Source organism: Hetaerina americana, unplaced genomic scaffold, assembly GCF_022747635.1.
Source record: "Hetaerina americana unplaced genomic scaffold, ioHetAmer1.1.p SCAF_1, whole genome shotgun sequence".
Lineage (NCBI taxonomy): Eukaryota > Metazoa > Arthropoda > Insecta > Odonata > Calopterygidae > Hetaerina > Hetaerina americana.
In genome coordinates this window covers 22,468,711-22,489,500 of record NW_027286069.1, presented here as the reverse complement: position 1 = coordinate 22,489,500, position 20,790 = coordinate 22,468,711, and the positions used below count along the sequence as shown (strand labels likewise).

At 36.4% G+C, this 20,790-nt stretch overlaps 1 protein-coding gene across 1 annotated transcript; it reads left to right on the top strand.

The window, feature by feature from the left end:
* Nucleotides 1-1,678: 1,678 nt before the first annotated feature.
* Nucleotides 1,679-20,523, top strand: LOC139697109 (uncharacterized). Its single transcript, XM_071595885.1, has 14 exons — nucleotides 1,679-1,767; nucleotides 1,935-2,098; nucleotides 3,852-4,063; nucleotides 5,720-5,920; nucleotides 6,666-6,757; nucleotides 6,877-7,119; nucleotides 8,894-9,009; nucleotides 9,294-9,436; nucleotides 11,211-11,419; nucleotides 11,715-11,883; nucleotides 14,403-14,515; nucleotides 16,063-16,230; nucleotides 17,847-18,095; nucleotides 19,808-20,523. The coding sequence occupies exons 1-14, from the start codon at nucleotides 1,679-1,681 to the stop codon at nucleotides 19,938-19,940; spliced, it is 2,301 nt and encodes a 766-aa protein (XP_071451986.1). The 3' UTR covers nucleotides 19,941-20,523.
* The last annotated feature ends 267 nt before the right edge of the window (nucleotides 20,524-20,790 follow it).

The following is a 20,790-nucleotide window of genomic DNA, read 5'->3' as shown; positions in this document are numbered from 1 at the left end:
CGAAGGATACTGATAGGCAATCAGGTGTTGAAGACTGCAATAGAGGGGAGAATGTTAGTCAAATGATTCAGGGATAGGAATGGGCATGTTTGATAGAATAATGGGAGAAAGTAAGTATACAGAATTGAGAAAGTTTGTAGTTGGGATTTCAGGTTGTGTTTTGTTGGAAGAGGTAGAAAAATGTCATTCAGTCCTCTGCCCAAAACCTACCTAATAATAAGTTAGCTTTCATTTGTTGTTTGGTATATTATTACGAAGTGAATAATAAAAACATGGTGTGCATTTCTTTTAAGGATTTGCCACTTATCCCTTACCCCAATCTCCTTTTCAAAGTGCACTCATGGCTATGGCACTGAGGTGGACTGTGTTGTGGATTTAATTTTATCGTATGTTGGTACTAATGGAATGATAGTTTTGGAGCACTCACATGTTTCTCTCAGAGTTATTCTAAGTTATCAGTACTGAAGGTTGTGCAATTTTGAAATCATACCTAATACTTATTGAAATAGTGAAGTTCAGAAAGTAATGGTAAATCTAGTAGATTTATCCCACTCTAGAGGTAAGTTAAGATTATTAATCCAAATAGGGGAAATATTTTAATATTAATCATTAGAGTTAATATCAAGAGATACTTTTTTTAAATTATATTGTTCGCCACGAAGTCTTGATGATAGCATTCCAACTTTTAGATTGGAAATATGATGGCCCATTTACGAAGTGATTCATTCATTTTTCCATAAAAGCAAATCAAAAAGATTCAAGTCCTTCGCTTGGAGCAACCAATGTCCAAATGACTTGTCGTCAACAGTTTCAAAATGAAGTGTTATGAAGTTGGGAATTTTGTAATATATCACTGCCATCATGCCAATTTATCTCAATCTACTGATAACATCAATGAAGAATAGCAACTCGGAAATACATGCGACTTACTATCAAAAGAAGGTGTCAAAATCCGGATATGGCAAATAAAATATTGTTGGTCTTATTGAAATTATTTATGGTCAACATAATGAGGAAATCCATGATGATCATCAGTTAAATGGAGGCAATAAGAAGACAGATTTCAAGGCTCCAATGCCGTCACTTAAATATTCTTTGACAGAGACAGAGATCGAAGATTTATACATACAGTGTAATACATGACCATGGTTTAGTATAAGAGGTTGAAAATTGGTATGCCATGAAGCAAAAAGTTGTCTATTATTTCTTTTCCTTTGAACCCATGCCCATTCTAAAATTCTATTCAAAATTCTATTTTACAAATTAAACAATTACGTTGAGTTTAAGTATCAGGAGTTATGGAATTAAATGCTTCTGTTAGCATTACTCCGTTTCCTTACTTTTTCTTAACATTTCTAGTTAAAATCAATAATATTCGTTTCATAGCTCACATGCTTCCAATTATTTTCAAAAAATATGTTTTATATGGGGTAACATCGAAACAGATAAATGAGGGGCGAGACGTAAGGTCTTCGTTATTATAATGGTGCATTTTTGATAGATTGAAGAATTAAGGTATATGCATTACATAAATTGCTGCCGCTTCGCATATAGTTGGTAGGATCTAAATGTAAGTAAAGAAAAATTCCACATTCCATTTTTTCTTCAAAACACTTTTAAATGCCCTCCATGGGCCATCCTTCTTTTGCGTTTATTTATTCTTCTGTTTTAAGATAAAATGGCGACCGGGATACTCAGGAGGTGTTTACCGGCAATTATAAAAAATAATTTGCACACTTCCTCAACGGGTAGCGGATATGTGGTTTTGTAAGTATATTTACTTTTTTAATATTTCTAAAGTCTTATTTTTTCTGAAATTATCAAATGCCACGACAACGTAACAATTTATTGATTATAAAAATATTGTTCTCTATTCATGGCAAAGAAATAATAAATATATACACACCCTTTAATACATAAATCTTAATTTTTAGGCTTCCGGAAGTGGCAGCGGACTCGCTTGATTCTATTCCTCTTTTAAAGGGGGAAAGTTTACTCGATTTAAGTTGTCTAACGACTGATCAATGTGTTGGAGCAATACAGAAGTTGACATTGGATTACGAAAGTGGTGTCTGGAAAATCGATGAAAACCTTCAAAGTAAGTGGATTTCAACCTGTGGATGATATTATTAAAATCTCTAATGATAAAATTAGGTTTAGGTATTCGTGATCGAGGCATTTTAAAACTTACGGATAGCCTTCTAGCGTAGAATGCAAGTACATCACCATTATTGGTCATTCAATCCTAACGTTGGTTGACTGCAGCCCTGTACCCTACCCTATATCATGCTAATTTGCTTACTTTCTAGTATTTTTTGCTATTTAATTTCATCTTAATTGGTCCCAAGCATTTATCCCTTTGCCTCCCTCTTGGGACATTTCCTTTTATTATATTCTTCACGAATCCATTCTGCCTCATAGTCAATCCATCTGGTTCTTCTTTTCTCGATGGCTTTCCTCCAGGTCCGTTCTGCATCTATTCTTCTGTATACTTCTTCAAGTATTTATTGTAGTAGAAATAATTGCAAGTTATTGATATATAAATAACCCAAGAAAGAAGTTTTTAAGATGCTTCATGAAATAATTACCCATATTTTCCAGTATCCTCATATAGGTTGTACCCCAATTTGAAATTTTTGGTGTCTTGTCTCTTCTAATAGTAATACCAAGAATATGCTCATACAATTAATATTGAGTTTGCTCTTGACCAAATTTTACCATACTTGACTATGATACGACACACTTGATACGCCCTGGTTGCACTGTAAACTAACGTTAATAAATAATAATGCCTGCCCTTCTCTAGAAAGAGAATAATTCAAATGTTGGTAAGTTCAGTGACAACCCAGTGTACAGAATATTCTACAACAGACCCTCGGGTCTCAGAAGTATTTGAAAATTCAGGTTTGCGTGCATCAGTAGTCCTTCTAGGACCATGGGATCCTTAAAAAGTTGAGTTTAAAGCAGCAAAAGGCAAAGATAAATCTTTAGTTAATGAAAGGTAAGCATCTTCAAGATATTAACCATTATATTTTTTTTATTCATTGTGCCAATAATCAATGCAGTCAATTCTTGTTTAGTTAATCGAGGCCAGTGTTATCTGGTACTGTGCTCAGTCATCAGTCATGAAATTCTCCTGTACCAGGTAAAGACGCAAGTTCTTTCCATGTGCCACCCTTTGGTTTCCTGCTCCTGGTGTGAAGAAAAATCTTTAGAATCGTACTTGTTATTCTCTGGACAGTAGTTGAACATCCTACCCACAGAACTACCATGCTCCATTATGCAGATAAAATCAAAGCATCTGGTAAACTTAGACATAGATCATGGTAGGAAAATCCATGAAGATGTAACTGGCTATCATGTGTCATTCTTCTAGGGTAATTTATGTAAACAAAATTTATGTGCATGGTATTTAAGCTTATTTGAGTTATCCTAGTTGAGTTTGCATATATTTATGCTACATCTAATCCATTTGAGTTAAGGCCAACATTTCATCTGCTGAATAGAATTTCTGAATAAAATGATGCCTTGGGCATTGAAAATGAGTGATTGAAGCAAAATAAAATTGTCAAAACATTCATTATTGTAAATATTCATCATCCTGTTATTATGAAAAATTTGGCAGTACTAGCTAAATTCTTTATGCATGAAATATGAAGATGCACATCAAAGTATAGGATATCCTAACCATAGTTACGGCATGGTCAACAAAGAAAAGAAATGGTTTTTTTAATTTAACTTGGTAATTTGACCTAGAAAGTATTAAAAGTATGACATCCCCTCTAAACTTTGGCTCTGCCCTGCCTTCACATCATCTTGAAGTGTTTGCACATCTTTCTTTTCCCTTTCAGATGGAGCTGGGAGTTTCCAGGATTATGTTCTGCCCACACTTGAAAGTTTGGGAAATCCATTAGACTCGACATGGAGCATTGCCAAAGTTCTTTACCTTAGTGGTGGGAGTCCAGAAATGCCTTCTGTGACGTATGAGAAATTGCATCATGCTGCTCGATCTGTCAAAGCGAAACGATTTTTGACTCCCACAATCCACTTTGCGGCATTAGAGGTTAGCACTTTTCATTTCTATTCACTTGCCAAATGATGTTGTGTTTTTAGCATTAGCAAGTCCATGTGATTTAGCAGCATCGTGTGGAAATGAGAATCTCATGATCAAGTTTAAAAATAAAGTATGGATATATAATATTGCACATTATTTATGCAAGTGTGGGACACTAGTTATTGTTTCAATGAGCTTTATTTAACTTTGCCGTCATAATGAGGAATGACGTTATATGGTAGTGAATTTTTATTAGTTGTCTGCTATTTAAAGTAGATTTTGGATTGACAGATACTGATAATTGCTACACTTCGGCTCAGTCCAAAGAGATACAACCTTACACCCTGCAATAAATTAAACTGTTCCTCAATTCTGAATGCTTCTATCTCTCTTCATCCTGTCTTAAAATCCCATCCATTTTGTATCCATACCTCACTTGACTATTACATCCCCTCCTTTATCACAATCTCCAGAATTCCATTGCAATCAATATGCTCTGCGTGCACTTTTCCTGCCTCCTTTGGACCTCTCTCAACAACCCTCTTTCCTTTCCTCTCATCATGCCTAGAGCCTCTCCATTTGTTTTCCTTTCTGTCCATTTTACTTTGTTCATCCTTGTCCACACCCACATCTGAAAAGCTTTCAATTCTTGCTTGTCATCCTACTTCAGTGGCCATATTTCCACCCTGTACAAAACTACAATCCTTATCAAAGTTTTTGCAAATCTTTTCTTAACATCCTCACTCAACGTTTCTGTCATCAATCCCCTGTGAAAGCTTCTTTGCTTGATGCAAATCTTCTTCTTACGTCAATTCTGCTTTGACCATCTTGGACTGGCTTTCCACCCTGAGGGCTCAGGTTCAAATCCCGGCAACGACAGATATTTTTCAGTGGTGCCTGGATCCCTACTTGAGGTGCTTTGTGGAGGGCACTTTGAGTGAGTACACCATCCATTGGATGGGATGTTAAGCTGCGGACCCCTTGGTGCCTTTCGTTAAGAGCAACCTAATTCTGACGTTTCTCTCCACCCTTTATGCTTTTCTGTCCATCCCTATTGGTGTAAATGACCTGGGCTGTTGGTCACCCCACCTAAATACTGTTACCGTCTTTGTCCAAAAAACTTTCAAGATATTTTAACAGTTCCACGTGCTCTAATTTTTGCATTGCTGTTTTAATGTTTACCTCATGATTTTAATGTTACATTTAATGACTACTTTTGCATCATCAACATGTTTTGCTCTATTGTCAGGCAAGCACTTACATATATATATATATATATATATATATATGTATGTGTATATATATATATATATATATATATATATATATATATATATATATATATATATATATATATATATATATATATATATATACATACATACATACATATATCGATTCCCGGGACAGGCACTCTGGGCACCTACAGCTCCACCCAAGCTAAAGTGATTTTTCGGGTGCCAGGTCTTCCTGGGAAACCATAACCGGCACAGGGAAAGGAACTGGCCCCCCTACCCTGATGTGTGAATTTTCACACACCGTATAGGGCTTAGTACTGGGTGAACTCTGCCGTCACCTACCAAACCGACCTTCGGGTTGATTACTGTGTTTATGGTTTTTTGTATACATATATGTATAATATTTTGCTCTTCCTTCAATTTACAGGCATTTGAAGCTCTGAGAAAGTCCGTAAAATCCAAGAATCAAACTAAAGATGATCAAGAGTTAAGGAGAGTTGTGGGGAAGTATGTCCTTGAGGGTCGTCTTAATGGCTTAGAATTGAAAGAAGATGACGCACTGCCGAGGTTCACCAAGTTGCGCAATGAATTGTCAAGAGAAATATCAATCTTCAATAGCAAGCTTTCTGTAAGTGACTTGAGTACCAAACCTTTTTCATGTCAAAATAAAACTCCTGCTCACTCTTGTGCAATTTTTTTTGTTTTAAGGATGTTTTGTGTTAATTTAGATTTTATATACTAGCATACCCTTGCATAAATGACTTCTATTGCACTGTGTAGTCCCCCTCTGGATACAGACTTTTCTGAAGTCGCCTATTCCATCATTGGTGAAATTGATTTTCCCTACTGCACACCCAGTTTTCCCACTGTCAATTCATTAGGGGCCCTAATAATCAATCAATGATCAATAATATCAGCTCTCACTTTTTGTGTCGGCTGAAAGGTTCTGTGGTAAATTAACCACAAAAAAGGCTCCTCTGGTAAATTAACATTTAATGTTTCAAGTATTTTGTTAAGTCTTTCTAATTGAATTAAAGGATCACGTTCATATGTATTTTTCTATATATATAATATATACATGTACATATACACATATACATAAAAACACAGACACACACACACACACACATATATATATATATATATATATATATATATATATATATATATATATATATATATATATATGTATACATATATATAATTATATATATATATATATATAAAAAATATTTGTGTGTATATTAGTTTATGCCATGCATGAATCATTAAATTATCTTTATTTCAGAGTGAGTGGTTTTTTATTTTATTTTTAGAAAATCTGGTTGTCAACATATCATTATTGTATTCATGGTTGTGAAATTTATTTCCAGGCTGCAACAAATTTATTCAGCCACACGATCACCGATCCAAATTTGGTCAGAGATTTTCCATATTGTCTTTTAGAAGAAATGGCAGTGGACAGGTTGGAAAATATCTCCTCTAAATGAGTGAATTTCCTTGTTGGAATGCACTGGGTTTTTAAAACCTGATTCCCATGTTTGCCCAATTTCTCTAAATACAAGTTTTATACAATGGTCGCAGATCTCAACCCAGCCGAGGTCCTTGGAAGGTTACTTTAATTGGAGGAGTGGCACCTAGATTTATGGAACATTGTCCCAATTCAAGCCTGCGATTGAATGTTTGGCAGGCAACTGTGAGGAGGGCCTCTGCCCACGGTCCAGTCCAACCATCAAGCTCTGTATTTGACTCACTCAAGGGGAAAAAAGGTGGAACTGACGAAGACCTCAGCAACAGTTCTCACGTAGAGAAGATAAGAGGTCTTAGGTATGTGTAATTTCACTTTTCCATGGTTGGTTTTAATGTGAAATGTTGAAAGTAAGAATGTGTATATATGTCAAAAGGGGGAGGGTTGGGAGTGAACAATTTAAAATACATTAAACAAATGAAGAAATTACAAACATTTTTGTGGACAGTGATTACTAATAAATAATAGACTATTGCAGATTTGCACAGGTATCCATGGTTATGAATGAACTGAATCAATACTAGGGGGACTCAAGCGGCAAGTTCGAAAAAATCATTATTTTGTCAAAAGGACAATATTTTTTTTCTCTACATTGTGTGCAAAGTGATTGTTACATGTACATCCATCTTTTTTTTCTTGATGGCAGGTCATAAAATGACAAGGAAACAGTTTCAAATATGAAAATCCAATTCAGCCTTGAACATCGATTTTTATATTTTTTAATTACAATAGAGTTAGTTGCGTTAGCGAAAGAGGCATTGGCAAAAGAAGTGGAGAATTGATGATGGGCCCACCGATTGAAGACACGGAGAAAAGATTAGTGGAGACTCTAAATATGGAGCATAGTGATTTATGGTTGTGTGATTTGTTCGTTTTGGGCAAGAGGATGAGCATAGATTGGAAGGCTTATTGGGGATGTAGGTGTGGTGGCGAAGAATGGAGAAAGTAAGTCGGTCAAAGGGAAGAAGACAAGTGAGCGTAGAGAGGAAGTTCCTGGGGGAAATCCAAAAAAGCCAGAGGAAATATTGAAACGCAGTGGAATGTTGATGGCAGTGATATAAGGGAAAACATTGGGAAAGTAGGAATGAAGGAAGGAAGAGAGTGGGCTTTTTAGACAGTGTTGAAGAGGGGCTGAAATTATGAATAAATGGGAAAAACAAATAACTTAGGGCCAGAAAGTGTAAGTTTTTAATGTTGTAAAGTAAATGGTTATTTTGGGAGTGTTCAAAACCTGCCTTTCAATACGTAGAAGAATGAATACCTTGAAATGAAATAGAATTCCAAATGTGGGGGTCATGCATTCTGTATTTTTCAGTGGAGGTTGGTTATGAGGGGTAACTCTGGTCCACTGCCTCAAAAACACAGATTTCAGGGGGGTACACTTAGGATTTGCTTTATAATACATCTCTCATTAAAAGGAATCATTAGTTAATATGAATGCTAGCGTAACATGAAGATTAATAAATCCAATTTAATGAACAAATAAGATTGCTCATTAGTGAATGCAACATTGCTACTATAATAACATTGTCTGTCAGTTATGGAGCTGTTTAACAGTCGGTTTTCAACTTAACTAGCGGTCATAAAACTTGAGTTTCGGCCATGATGATAGGTTTCAGTTAACCTTCAGTTTAACAAGGCTATAAAAAAAACCTGACCCCAGGGAATGTATTACCTATTAATTTTAAAAAATAGACGTTTCAGGCATGATACGGTGGATATTCATGATTAATTAAAAATTGGCAATTTTCCACAAAGTAATATTTTGTGGAAAAATGCCAATTTTTTATTTTTAACTATTAATTTTAGATCTTTGAAAACTTAAAGTTTAAACCTGGAACTTGTTAAATTCAAACTATGTCATCAGCAGTGTTGAATATCCTCTCTAATCATTAGATTCCTTAACTTTACTTTATTCTAATTCATAGCAAACCCATCATGGTGCTAGTGTTGCTATGAGTAGTAGTGATCAACTTCCTCCATCAATAATTAATATCCATGGTGTTAATGTTTTCAATGCAGTTACTGAATGAATTTTTCTGAGAACATTTTATGTGCTTAATTTTGATGCAGAAAAGACCTGGCCAACATCCTGGGATTTGAAAATGCAGCCGTCATGTCTATGGAGACCAAAATGGCCGGGAGTGTTGAATGCGTTCGTTCTATGATTGCCAGCTTACTTGTTCAGGGTAAGAATGATTTTATTCTTCCCAACCCCATCTTTCCATTTACCTAAAATATATCATGTGCACTTTTTTTTTTTAAATAAAGATTGAATATGGAATTTATTTGAATATTCTTGCTTGGTTAGTTTTCAATTCAGTCATCAGTATTGTCAAGAGTTTTCAAGCCCAAGTTGTATGAACTTCTCATGAATGTCGATGTAAAATTCTAATGTAAATATGTAAGATGTAATCTGTTTGTTTGTTTTTTTCATCTAACTCTTGCTTGTTTGTTTTAATCTCCTATGCAGCAAGACCTGCACAAGAGAGGGAGCTCTCCAGCTTGCTTGAGTTTGCTGTTGAACGTGGTCATCCATCTTCCGCCCCATTAGACATCTGGGACATTCCATACTGGAGGAGGAAACGAATCCGATCTTCTCTTGGAGGATTAGAGGTTTGTGTGCTCTGAATTAAGTATTCATAGATGTCATAAATTCATTAGTTTAAGGGTGCATTTTTTTTTTTTTTTTTTTTTTTTTTAAAACGTTATTATGAGATGGTGTCACCTCTCACTGTGGTAATTAGATCCTCCTTAACTCCCTAAATACTGCAACATCCCAATTTGGTCATTGATGGCCAGCGTATTATGTTATAATTACTTTTTAATGTTGCAAAAAATGTCAACACCATCTGCCGTCCACCCAGAGGGCCCGGGTTCAAATCCCGGCGGTGTTGAATATTTTTCAGAGGTATCTCGATCCCTGCTTGAGGTGCTTTGTGGAGGGCACTTTGAGTGAGTACGCCGTCCGTCGGATGGGACGTTAAGCTGCGGACCCCTTGGCGCCTTTCGTTAAGAGTAGGCTAATGCCGACGCCGGGTTTCTCTCCACCCTTCATCCTTTCCTATCCATCCCCTATGGCGCAAATGACCTCAGCTGTCGGTCGCCTCCCCTCAAAACTACTACTACTACCATCTGCCGTCATATTAGGTCTTATGGGTATCAATTCAATCATTGATTCAATCCCAGTCGAGGGACAAATTATGACATTCACTGCGGATGGTCCTTACAGCAAGTCACTTCATTTTAGTGTGTGTCGCGTGGTATTTCTTTGTACAGAAGAATATACACACATATGCCATCAGGTTCTAGTTGTTATGGAAGATGCAGAGAATCGTGAATACTGAAATTTAGCAACAGAAGATAAGCAGAGGGCAGAACTTGCTCAAATGGATGAAAGAAAGATATGTTGACTTAAAAATTCTAGTATTTAATTATTTACTGCATTGTGCACAAAAAAGGGGATGTAGAAAGGTTTTCTTGGCACTTATACAACATTTACTGCAAGCTAAAGATTTTATATATCTAAGTATGAGGAGCGTAGTATCAGGGAAAAAGTAAATATATATGCTAGTTATTTTCTATATTAAGTTGTTCAGTTTGTCTTTCATTTTTGAAATTAAGGTTGATATCATGCTAGGCGATTGTGAAAATTTATGAGATGAGCTGCCCATTCCTTATTATAATTATCCATCCATAGTAATAATTTTCCTGAAAACTAACGGTAGTTTTGGCAAGTTCTCTCTAAATTAATATTCGTCATCTGTGCTCAAATACTCTGTTGATTACTGCTTACTTCTTTCTCTTCCTTCCTGGCATCCATTCTTTACGTAAAGCTCACTCAATACATTTCACATTAGTTGATGATTCCGTTAAAAGTTTCTGTTTCGGTATTTCCCACAGTTTACTTGACTTTGCTTACTCAATAATTCAATCAAGATAAAATATTTTGCTGGGAATAAGAAAATAAAGGGTAATGAAGCCTAGTGGGTAGTATGTTCAGCTACTTATCTGACGGTCTGGGATCAAGTCTCAATCAACCATGGATATCCTGTACTAAAGTACTGGATGCTTGCACCCAAGCAGTAGATTATTGTTTAAGTAGATATTCCTGGAAATTGTTGGTGTTGTATGGAAAGGAGTTTGCTCCCCATGCCTTGAAAGGTTTATTTTCATGCAACATAAAGTGTTTTTATGAGGTGAGTTATATGGTAACCAAACCAACCAACCTATGGGCTTACAACTGTGGTATTTACTCAGTTAATAACATTGTACAAATAATTTTGCAACATTTTTCTATCTGCTACCACAGATATGATCTCAGTTAGTTCTAGTGTTGCAACTTGAGCCTAAATTATTTATGATGCCATCTCTTTTTTTACAATCTTAGGAAGATGCCCTGCGAGCTTTTTTCCCATTGGAGAAGGTCCTCGATGGCCTCTTCAGGCTCTGTGGCCAGCTTTTCTCAGTGCACGTGGAGCCTTTACCTCTGCCCATGAAGGGAGCTTCAGCCTGGCACCCAGATGTTCGACTGTATGCCCTCAACGATTCAACATCAGGAGAGACCCTTGGTGCTTTCTACTTGGATCCATATGTTAGGTGAGTTGGTTTTTCCAGTTGTATATATTTCAGATTCATTCACTTGCTTTGAGTGACTGTCTCTGCACTGCTAATTGCAATATCTCTCTATTGCACAGAAAAGCTAATCAATCTAATCACTCTGGAGAGACAGATGCATATTTTGCATATTAAGGTGGAAAATTTAATATCCATGGATAGATTATTTTTAGGTGCCAAACCCTGGTTATTATAAATCATGAATATCCTGAAATATATGTTTGGTATGCCAATCCTTGGCCACACTATCCTCAGTAACATTTCGTTGATTTTCTAGGCCTGGTTCTAAATTTAGTAGCAGTGAAGTTCCTGGTTGGATGCTCGGGATTCGCAATCGAAGTGCGGATAATATTCCATTGGCAGCTCTAATATTCAACTTCCCATCGCACGTGGAGAAGAGGCCCTGCCTTCTTTCCCCTAGGGAGGTGAACTCACTATTTTTTAAGGTAATGTTGGAATTGACATTAGATGTATTTCGTCCCTAAATTAATTTCTTATTTAAAGGGACTGGAAGGGAGCATATAGAAAGCCTTTATTCTGTTTTTTTTCTCTGCTGAATTAATGATGGTTTATGATTTTTTTACATTTGATGATATTGATTTTTTTAAATATTTATTATATGTTATTCAGAAAGTCTAGATTTCTTTCGCTGTATGCATGCAAATTAATATCCCATTAATTTAGCCCTTTTTTTTTGTGATAACAATTTGGATATTTCAATGTTTTCATGGGTTGTATTCGGATAAACTCTACAACTTGCACAATATCTCGGTGGTGTAGTTTACCTTTCATGCCTAAATATTTCATATTGCTCACTAAGATTATACCTAAGGATAGAGGATTTCTTATATAATCCTGTAACAGTGTGGAAGATGTTCAATGTAAAAGATTGCATCATTTGCATTTATTTGGGGTTAGTTCTTCAAATTATCGCGTGAGTACTTCAAGCTGTGTGGGCCAAACAGAAGAATTAGGATAAGAGTGAGAGAGGTCACAATAAATGACACTAATTTTCAAAATTTAATGCATGAACGGTCACTGGAATCAAAGATTCAACGTGGCAAGCGATGACTAGTGGATTGTGTAGGAAAAAAATGAAATTTCATTCTTGTATATTTCCTCCAGCATTGCTGTAGGCTAACTGAACATGTTTAATAAAACACAAAAGAAACTTTTTTAATTTTGACAGTGTTTATTTATGAACCGCTGGTTGCATTGCTGAGGCGATATTGCCAGGTGATGGACACCTGATGGTGTTGCCTCAGCGATGAAACAGGTCATTCGTAATTAAACACTGTGAAAATCACAAAGTTTCTTTTTTGTCTTATTAAACATGAACGTTCACAAAGTTAAGCATGAAACTCTGGAATTGGAAATGTTTAAACTGGTAAAGGCTTATCCTACTGCAGATATATGGGAGTGAAATTCAGTTTATTTTGTGCCAATGTGAATAACAGATTAAACTAATTATTATTATTGGTATTCTATTGTTTATGTTTGGTTTGGTATTGACACAGACTACACAACTGTTCATTGATACATTTAATTGTCTTTCCTAACAAAAAATAAGCAACTTGACATCCAACACTACAGCAATTCCCTTTTCAATTCTGCATACTTCTTTCCTGTCTTCATTCCATCCAATATGCCTAATATTTTCCCATGCCCATCCTCTTTTGCCTAAAGTCCACCCCTAAATCACACTCTTCAACAACCCATCACCAAATACCAAAGAAACTGTGGGAGATGCCACAACAGTAACTTTTGACGGAGTCATCCGCTAATGTGCATTTAAATGCTACAATTTCAGAGAGTATAAATTATTTGCCTTGACCAGGATTCGAACCCGAATTCCTCAATGTCAGGTCGAGTGCTTTAGCCACTTAAGCTATCGAGGCGTCCTCTTAATTTCAGAGTTTAAGAGGATGCCTCAAGAGGAGGTGTCCCAAAATTTCAGAGTTTAAGAGGACGCCTTGATTGCTTAACTGGCTAAAGCACTCGGCCTGACATTGAGGAATTTGGGTTCGAATCCTGGTCAAGGCAAATAATTTATACTCTCTGAAATTGTAGCATTGAAACCCATCACATATCGCCTAATTGTAATGAAATGTTAATATTAATAATCAAAACACTGCATTCAACTTTCCTGCCTCCATTGGATGTCTCCCACTAAAAATATATTGTGAGTAACTTTTTGCACAGTAAATTATGTGAATAAAAAATGCAGCATCAGTCTTTATTATGAGGATGTGGCAGTCCAGTTGGCAGAGCAATAAGCTATTGACCTGAGGGCCTGGTTTTGAATCCGGATAATGCCTTTTGGCACCCTCAGCTTTGCCCAAGCTGTGTAATTTTTCAGGGTACCAGATCTTCCTGAGAAATCATGGGCAGCACAGGGAAGGGAACTTACCTGCTTTATTACCCTGTTACTGTGTGAATGTCACTCCTCCGTTGGTCATAGTACTGGGTGAGCTCTACCTTAACTTATCAAACCAACATTTTGGGTTGATAACTGTGGTTAAACTTTTTTTATGAGCAGCCCTCGTACGTAGATATGGGGTAGGATCACTAGGTTTTGTACCATGGGAAAGAAAATCATCTGTAGAACCACGGTCAATCCTTGATAATTTATACTGTGGAAATTTGAAAAAGTTACAGTTCATTTTTATATGGAGCGTTTCCTCTGAGTACTTATTGCCCAAAATGATTTTTTTACCATTAAAAGGAGATATTGCGTGCACATATCCATGCTAACCATGTTCAAACTGTTGGTAAAAATTTATTGTAGCCTTAATGTATTGCATGTTATGAAACATATCCATTTGTAATTTATGCACAGAGTGGCTACATTTGAAATGTGTGATAATAAAAATAGAACAAAGTGTCAGTCAATTAATTTTTGATGCTAAATCCATTCAAGTGCTCATTCACTCGTATATTCAATGACTTACTGTTTTATTTGCAGTTTGGTCATGTCCTCCAGCACCTTTTATGTCGTACCAAGAGCAGCGAAGTTTTTGGCTTGAACAATGTCGAGTGGGATGCTGTGGATGTTTGCAGCAACTTCATGGGATTGTGGTAAGTTTCTTTTATGATTTTTTCATCAAGAAAGACTGGTTATGGCATTGAAGCATAGTCAATTATATAAATGGGCTTAAGTCTTTAATTTGTGGTGCCTTCATCTCAATTAGTAATTATTGTGTGAATATATTGTTAACTGAGCTCTCCATTGCTGTCAATATAGTTTTCAATTAACTCTGTAACACTGGAGTTTTAGTCATTCAATAAAGGTTGCGACCGGACTGCAATTATACTCTTTATTTACTACTTTGGTTCCCTGATTCAAATATGAATTGCAATCACTGTACGCCGTGCATTCCAAGTAATAAGGTCTAGCAATATTTTTTTTGAGCCTAAGAGTAGATAGAAGGATGTGATGTGAGTTTAAAATGTAAGGGTACTCTTTATGGATACATCACCTAAGATTTCTACACTGTACAGTTCTCATGGTTTGCACAGCAGCTATGGGAAGCATTTTCAATGCTTATATGGGAATCTTTTGCTGTGAGAAAACAGTATGTGGTCATCCATTTTGTAACACATGCATAGTTTTTAACACACCTTCGTCAAAATGAATCATCAGTTGAGTGAAAGGCATGCAGTGTTATTGTGCTGTGCTTGTACCGTATATATGAAATTTGTATGCCTGCAAGGGATATTTTGTTGAGAAATGACAGAAATTTGTACTTCCTTAATGTAAATATTTTGTAAGGAAAATATCAGAAAGCATTAGAAATTGAATCCACCTTATACAATGATGAGATTTAATTGTAATTACAGTTTCATAATTTAGATGTTGGACTGCCCTGCTGAATTTTTGCATTTGAAAGTTAACAGAACCCCTGAAGTAAGTTGGTCAGGAGAATAAGTTTATTTTATAAATGCATCTCTACATCTACTTAATACCCCACAAACTGCCGCAAGGGCTTGTGGCCGGGGGGGGGGGGGGGTATTAGGATACCGCCCGTAATTTAGAAAAGAAAAAAAAACCGCCTGCAAAAACCACAAAATCATACATCCACAAAAAAAAAACATGGCATACACTCATGCATGAACACTTACACATCTCTGGTAGATGTGTCCTACAGGTTTCATTTATTTCATTCATTTATTCTGGAAAAAGTTAATAATAATAGCAATTAGTAAGTTCCGCCAATTTTTATTTTGAATAATGAAGGGTTTTGTCGATTAGTGGACATCATCAGGTACAATATGCAGGACATTTTGATATTTATATATGCATGGATGTGGTGGGAGAGGGTTTTGGGTGGATGGCAGGTGTGGTGTGGAAGGGAAGGGGGAGAGAAATTGGGAGAAAGAGAGGATAATGACCAACCAAGGAGGGGAGGGGAGATAAAGGTTAAGTGTAGAGCGACAACCCCGAGCTGTTGAGTTAACTTTCCGCAGGGGGTTGATGGTGGTGTTAGGTAAGGGAAACCCTACCTAACACCACTATCAACTCCCTGCATTACATTTTCTTTTTAAGACTTGGGCACATTACGTATGGGCAGAACTGCATTTACATCTTAATAACTGTTTAACTGTTGAATCTTTGCTTTCTTAAGGTTGACTGATGTGAAGGTAATAAAAGATGTGAGTGGGCATTATCAAACTGGTGAGCCAATAAGTGAGGAAGTTGCAAGAATCTTGGCTACAGAGAGGCAGCAGTTGGCTGGATATGATTTATGCAGAGAATTGTACCTGAGTGACTTGGATTTGGAACTTCATTCTTCGTAAGTTTATACCTGTTAGGTTTCTTTTGTCAGCAGTGCATAATTAATTTTCCGCAGATTGACTTATTGTTCTGTTGTCCCTCTTTTGAAGTCATTAGCGCTTAAGTTTCTCTGCAAAATAATGAGTGATGCTTATAATTAATTGGATGGTAATGTTTACCCCTCCAATTTCTATGTTATTTTTTTAGTATTTCGCTTAGTGGCATGAGAACCTTGGGTACACTCTGGTTAATTGGGTTATTACCATGCTACAGAAGTCCTCTGACCTCAAGAGTTGTGTTGACACTTCTAGATGTCAAGTGGATAATAATATTAACTTTGATGTCAAACTGTCGATACACTCAAGGTGTTGTCACCATATCCATGGGCTATAGTGTTGTCGAGATCATTATTTTATGTCAATGTTGGAATTGATGTTAACATATATTTTATGTTACAAAGCATTTCATAAATGCAAGAAAGAAACAAACAGCCTTATATGTTTTGGAGTCAGATTTGCTAAAATATTATGAATAATGCCTATGGATTGAAGAAATTCCATGTCAGTCATTAATGAATCTGCCAACTTTGGTCAAGGAAATCTTACAAAAATGCATGAGCATAAAAAAAAGGTATCTAATAGTGTTTAAAGAAAATGCCTTCACGTTTGATCTCATCCTGCTGGAGTCATTTCAGGTTGGGCCTTCCGACATGTACATTATTTGAAGTTTAATTCATCTGTGATGGATTTTAACAGGTTGATTTATCTGACAAAATGGTAGTAAGAGAGATTTGACAGCATTGGGATGACACTACGTCGATGTGTTATTGGATTTGGTCCTGGACATTCAAAGTCGACTTGACATTGGATTTCAATGCAACAATTTCAGAGTGTAAAAATCAACCGCATTGACTGGGATTCAAACCCGGATCCGTCCATGTCCGGTTGAGTGCTTTAGCCACTTAAGCTTAGGACGCCTAACTACCTTAAGCACTCGACCGTATATTGAGGGATCTGGGTTCGAATCCCAGTCAAGGCAAATGATTTTTACAATCTGAAATTGTTGCATTGAAATGCATATTAGGGGATGCCTCCGTTAAAATTCACTGTTGTGGCATCTCCCGCAGTTTGTATGGACTTTGACTTTGGATGTTGACACGATAAGGATATTGATCCATTCAAAAAACTCTGGGAGATGCCGCAACAGCAACTTACATGCAGTCCTCTACTAATGTCCATTAAAATGCAAAAGCTTCTTAGTGTAAAAATCATTTGCGTTGAGGAGGATTCAAAGGGATCCTGGTCGAGGCTAACGAATTTTAAACTTTCAAGTTGTTACATTTTAAGGATATTGATGCTTTTATTTGCAGCAACAACATTTACATGGTCTCCAATATCATTGACATTGACACAAAGGAAGGGTTTGTATTGCACTGATATTGTCTTGAATTCAGTAAGCCAATATTGCACCTCCCTACTGACGTCAATGAGAAAGAAAATAATCTCAACTCCTATTGTCTACCATGTGTTATTTTAATCTCTGTTCAATCTTTTTGCAGCATGCATGATTCTGTCCTATGAATTTTCCCAGTGGCTGTTTTATTAATGCATTCTCTTGTCATTATTCCATGAACAGGGATGACTTTTGGTTGGATGTCATGAACCGACAGTGGCCTATTTACTTCTCCCTTCCGCTGGACAAAAGGGATAGCCACGTTTGCTCATTTCGATCTGCTTTTGAGTCTGCGAACAGTGGCGGCAGTTACTTCTCACGTCCGTGGTCAAGCATGGTGGCAGCAGACATATTCGATGCATTCACTGAAGAGTTACACGGCCCATCGAATGATGCAGTGGGAAGGGAAGCCATAGGAAAGATTGGCGCTAGGTAATTGATTCCTTTGATATAACTTGGATTCCCATCTTGTTATACTCTCATTATGGTGCATATTTTGGATCAATCCTTAAAAGATTTAAATTATGCTCCTAATTTTATTAGAGGTGGAGACCCTTTCTATTGTTTTGTAGAAGGAATATGTTGTGTGATTATTGTTAGTATTCTCCTAGTCAAGTTAGGTTTTGGTTGGGCACAGCCTATACAACAATACAACAATTTATTTACTTGCCCCCCTAATAAAACAAGCTGATGTCCCACGCTACAACAAGCCCTTTTTCAATTCCAAATACTTCCTTTTTCCCTTTATTCCATCCCACAGGGTTATACTTTTCCTGCCTCTTCCTCATTTGCCTAACATTCTCTCCTATATCACAGTCTTCAACATCCCACTGCCAATCAATATGCTTTGCTTCCATCTTTCCTCATTTCTTTGGATTTCTCCCTACAATCCCATCTCTTCCCCCACCATACTTGGCATCTCCTCCTTTGCTTTCCTTTCTGTCCGCTTCACCTTCTCCATGAGCTCATTTTGAAAGCCTGTAATCTTCGTCTATCCTCCTGCTTCAATGACCATGTTTCTGCACCGTACGTAACCACACTCCATATCAAAATTTTGACAATCCTTTTCTTAACATCCTTACTCAACATCCCAGTCATCAATTCCCTCCTCCTTGTGAAAGCTTCTTTGCCTTAATGTAATTCTTCTTATATTCCTGCTACGTTGACCATCTTGGTCCAAAACACTACCAAGATAGATAAACTGCACCACCCACTCAAGGGTATTAACACCTATTTTAATATTAAAACGTAGCTTTTATCAATCTCGAAAACTACAAAAACTTTGTTTTGTGTTCATTCATTCTCATTCCATACCTATCGAACTGACTTTTCTAAGCACTCAGCTTTGCTTTTGCAACTCCTTTGGTTGACTGGCTTACTAAAGCTTGGTCATTTGCAAACCTGAGTTTATGAATTCCGCACTGATTTTCATTTCTTTCTTTTTAATCATTTCCTGTACAAAAATGTTTGAAAGCATGTTGATTGTATTGTAAGAAAATTTCAATAATGGCATAAAGAAGTATGTATGGTTTGTTCCAGCCCTACTGTGTTTTGAAGAATTATTTGAAGTGAGAATGCTCCAATTATTTTGTATGCACCCAAAAATTTGTATTCATGAAGGCTGGTGACAACTTGTTTGCACAAGCTCAATAGTATCATTTTGTAAAAGGGTTTATTTTACCCAAGTGATAAAATAACCGTAATGGTTGGTGGACATAATTCAATTTTGGATATTTTTGGCTGAAATAGTTTTGGGAAAGAGTTCTGCAATTACTGCTTGTGCAGTAAAACATAGTGTGTGGTTGATGCTCTTGAAATTAACTTGTTATAAGAATTCTCTTCTCTGGATGACTAATCAGTAGACAAGATAAATATTGGGAGGATTTGTTTACATTGCACACTCTTTAGTTTGGATTTGGTTTGGGTCAAAAGTGGGGTTTTTTTATGGTGGAGTGGAAGGTTTTGGCATTGTTTTGCTTCCGTGGGATTAACATCGATACTTAATGTATATAGCCTTTGATCTACCTCAATCTGAGAGGAATTGGGGGAGAATTTTTACTTAATCTGACAGTGAACAGAAATAATGTTTCGTGTAGAAGAAATATATTTCCATTTATTTGAAAGGATTTCTCGTATTATTTCAGGTTTCGTTCGACCTTTCTCACCCTGGGTGGAGCCTGTCACCCTGGAGAGATATTCCGCCAGTTCCGTGGGAGGGACCCATCCCCCAGTGCATTGTTGCGTTCCCTGGGTCTCAAGACGAAGAAGCAGCATTGAAAGTCATCGATTGACCTGCCCACGATTAAGTGGTACGAATAGGTATCCTAGCATTTCGATATCTCTGCTCTCCTGTGAAATTGCTTTTTGTTTTCAGTGTGATGATGTGTATCTACGTTCACGGAAGCACTCAAATTGTGTGCAGCACACAAAGTGATATGTTCTGTACATAGTGTGCATTTCCCTTCTGAGAAGGGCTGAGGAAAATATCCGGGATGTTATTCTCCCAGGGTCTCTTGTTTTTAATGATAATTACCTGTCACGTTTAGTATATAGGAGTCAATGGCCCTGTTTTCAAATTACATGCAATGCCATTTTGGTTTAAAATTTTTCACAAAAAGTGATATTTCATTGGTTTTCAATCCGAAAAAATGTTTTGGAAAATGAATTTTTTCCTAGTAAGACTGAATTGTTATGTAAATAATTTTAATTCTGATGAATTTTTAAAAAAATGTATGAGTTAAATGTGTCTGGGCTATAATTTATCAAGTTATTAAAAAAAATGTAGTCTCAATTGATGAAGTTTTCTGAAGTAAAATTGGTTTATTTGAAAAGTTAATTGGGTATCAAGTAATTGATGCGTACGAAGGTCATTGATTTGGAGACATGGATGCATTTTACATGTAAATTTGCTGCATCCTTTTACAGCAGCATCTTTTAAGGCAAATGGTGCTATGAACCCTTCCTCTCTCTCTTCATCTGGAACACTATACCTGCTGGTGTGAGAACATCCATGATTCAACCTTATTTTACATCATTCTGTAAAATGAATAATTAATCAGAATGTCGCTAATTATTGAATTTTGTTAGTTAAATGGTCAACATTTAAGTTAATAATAATAGGGTTGAT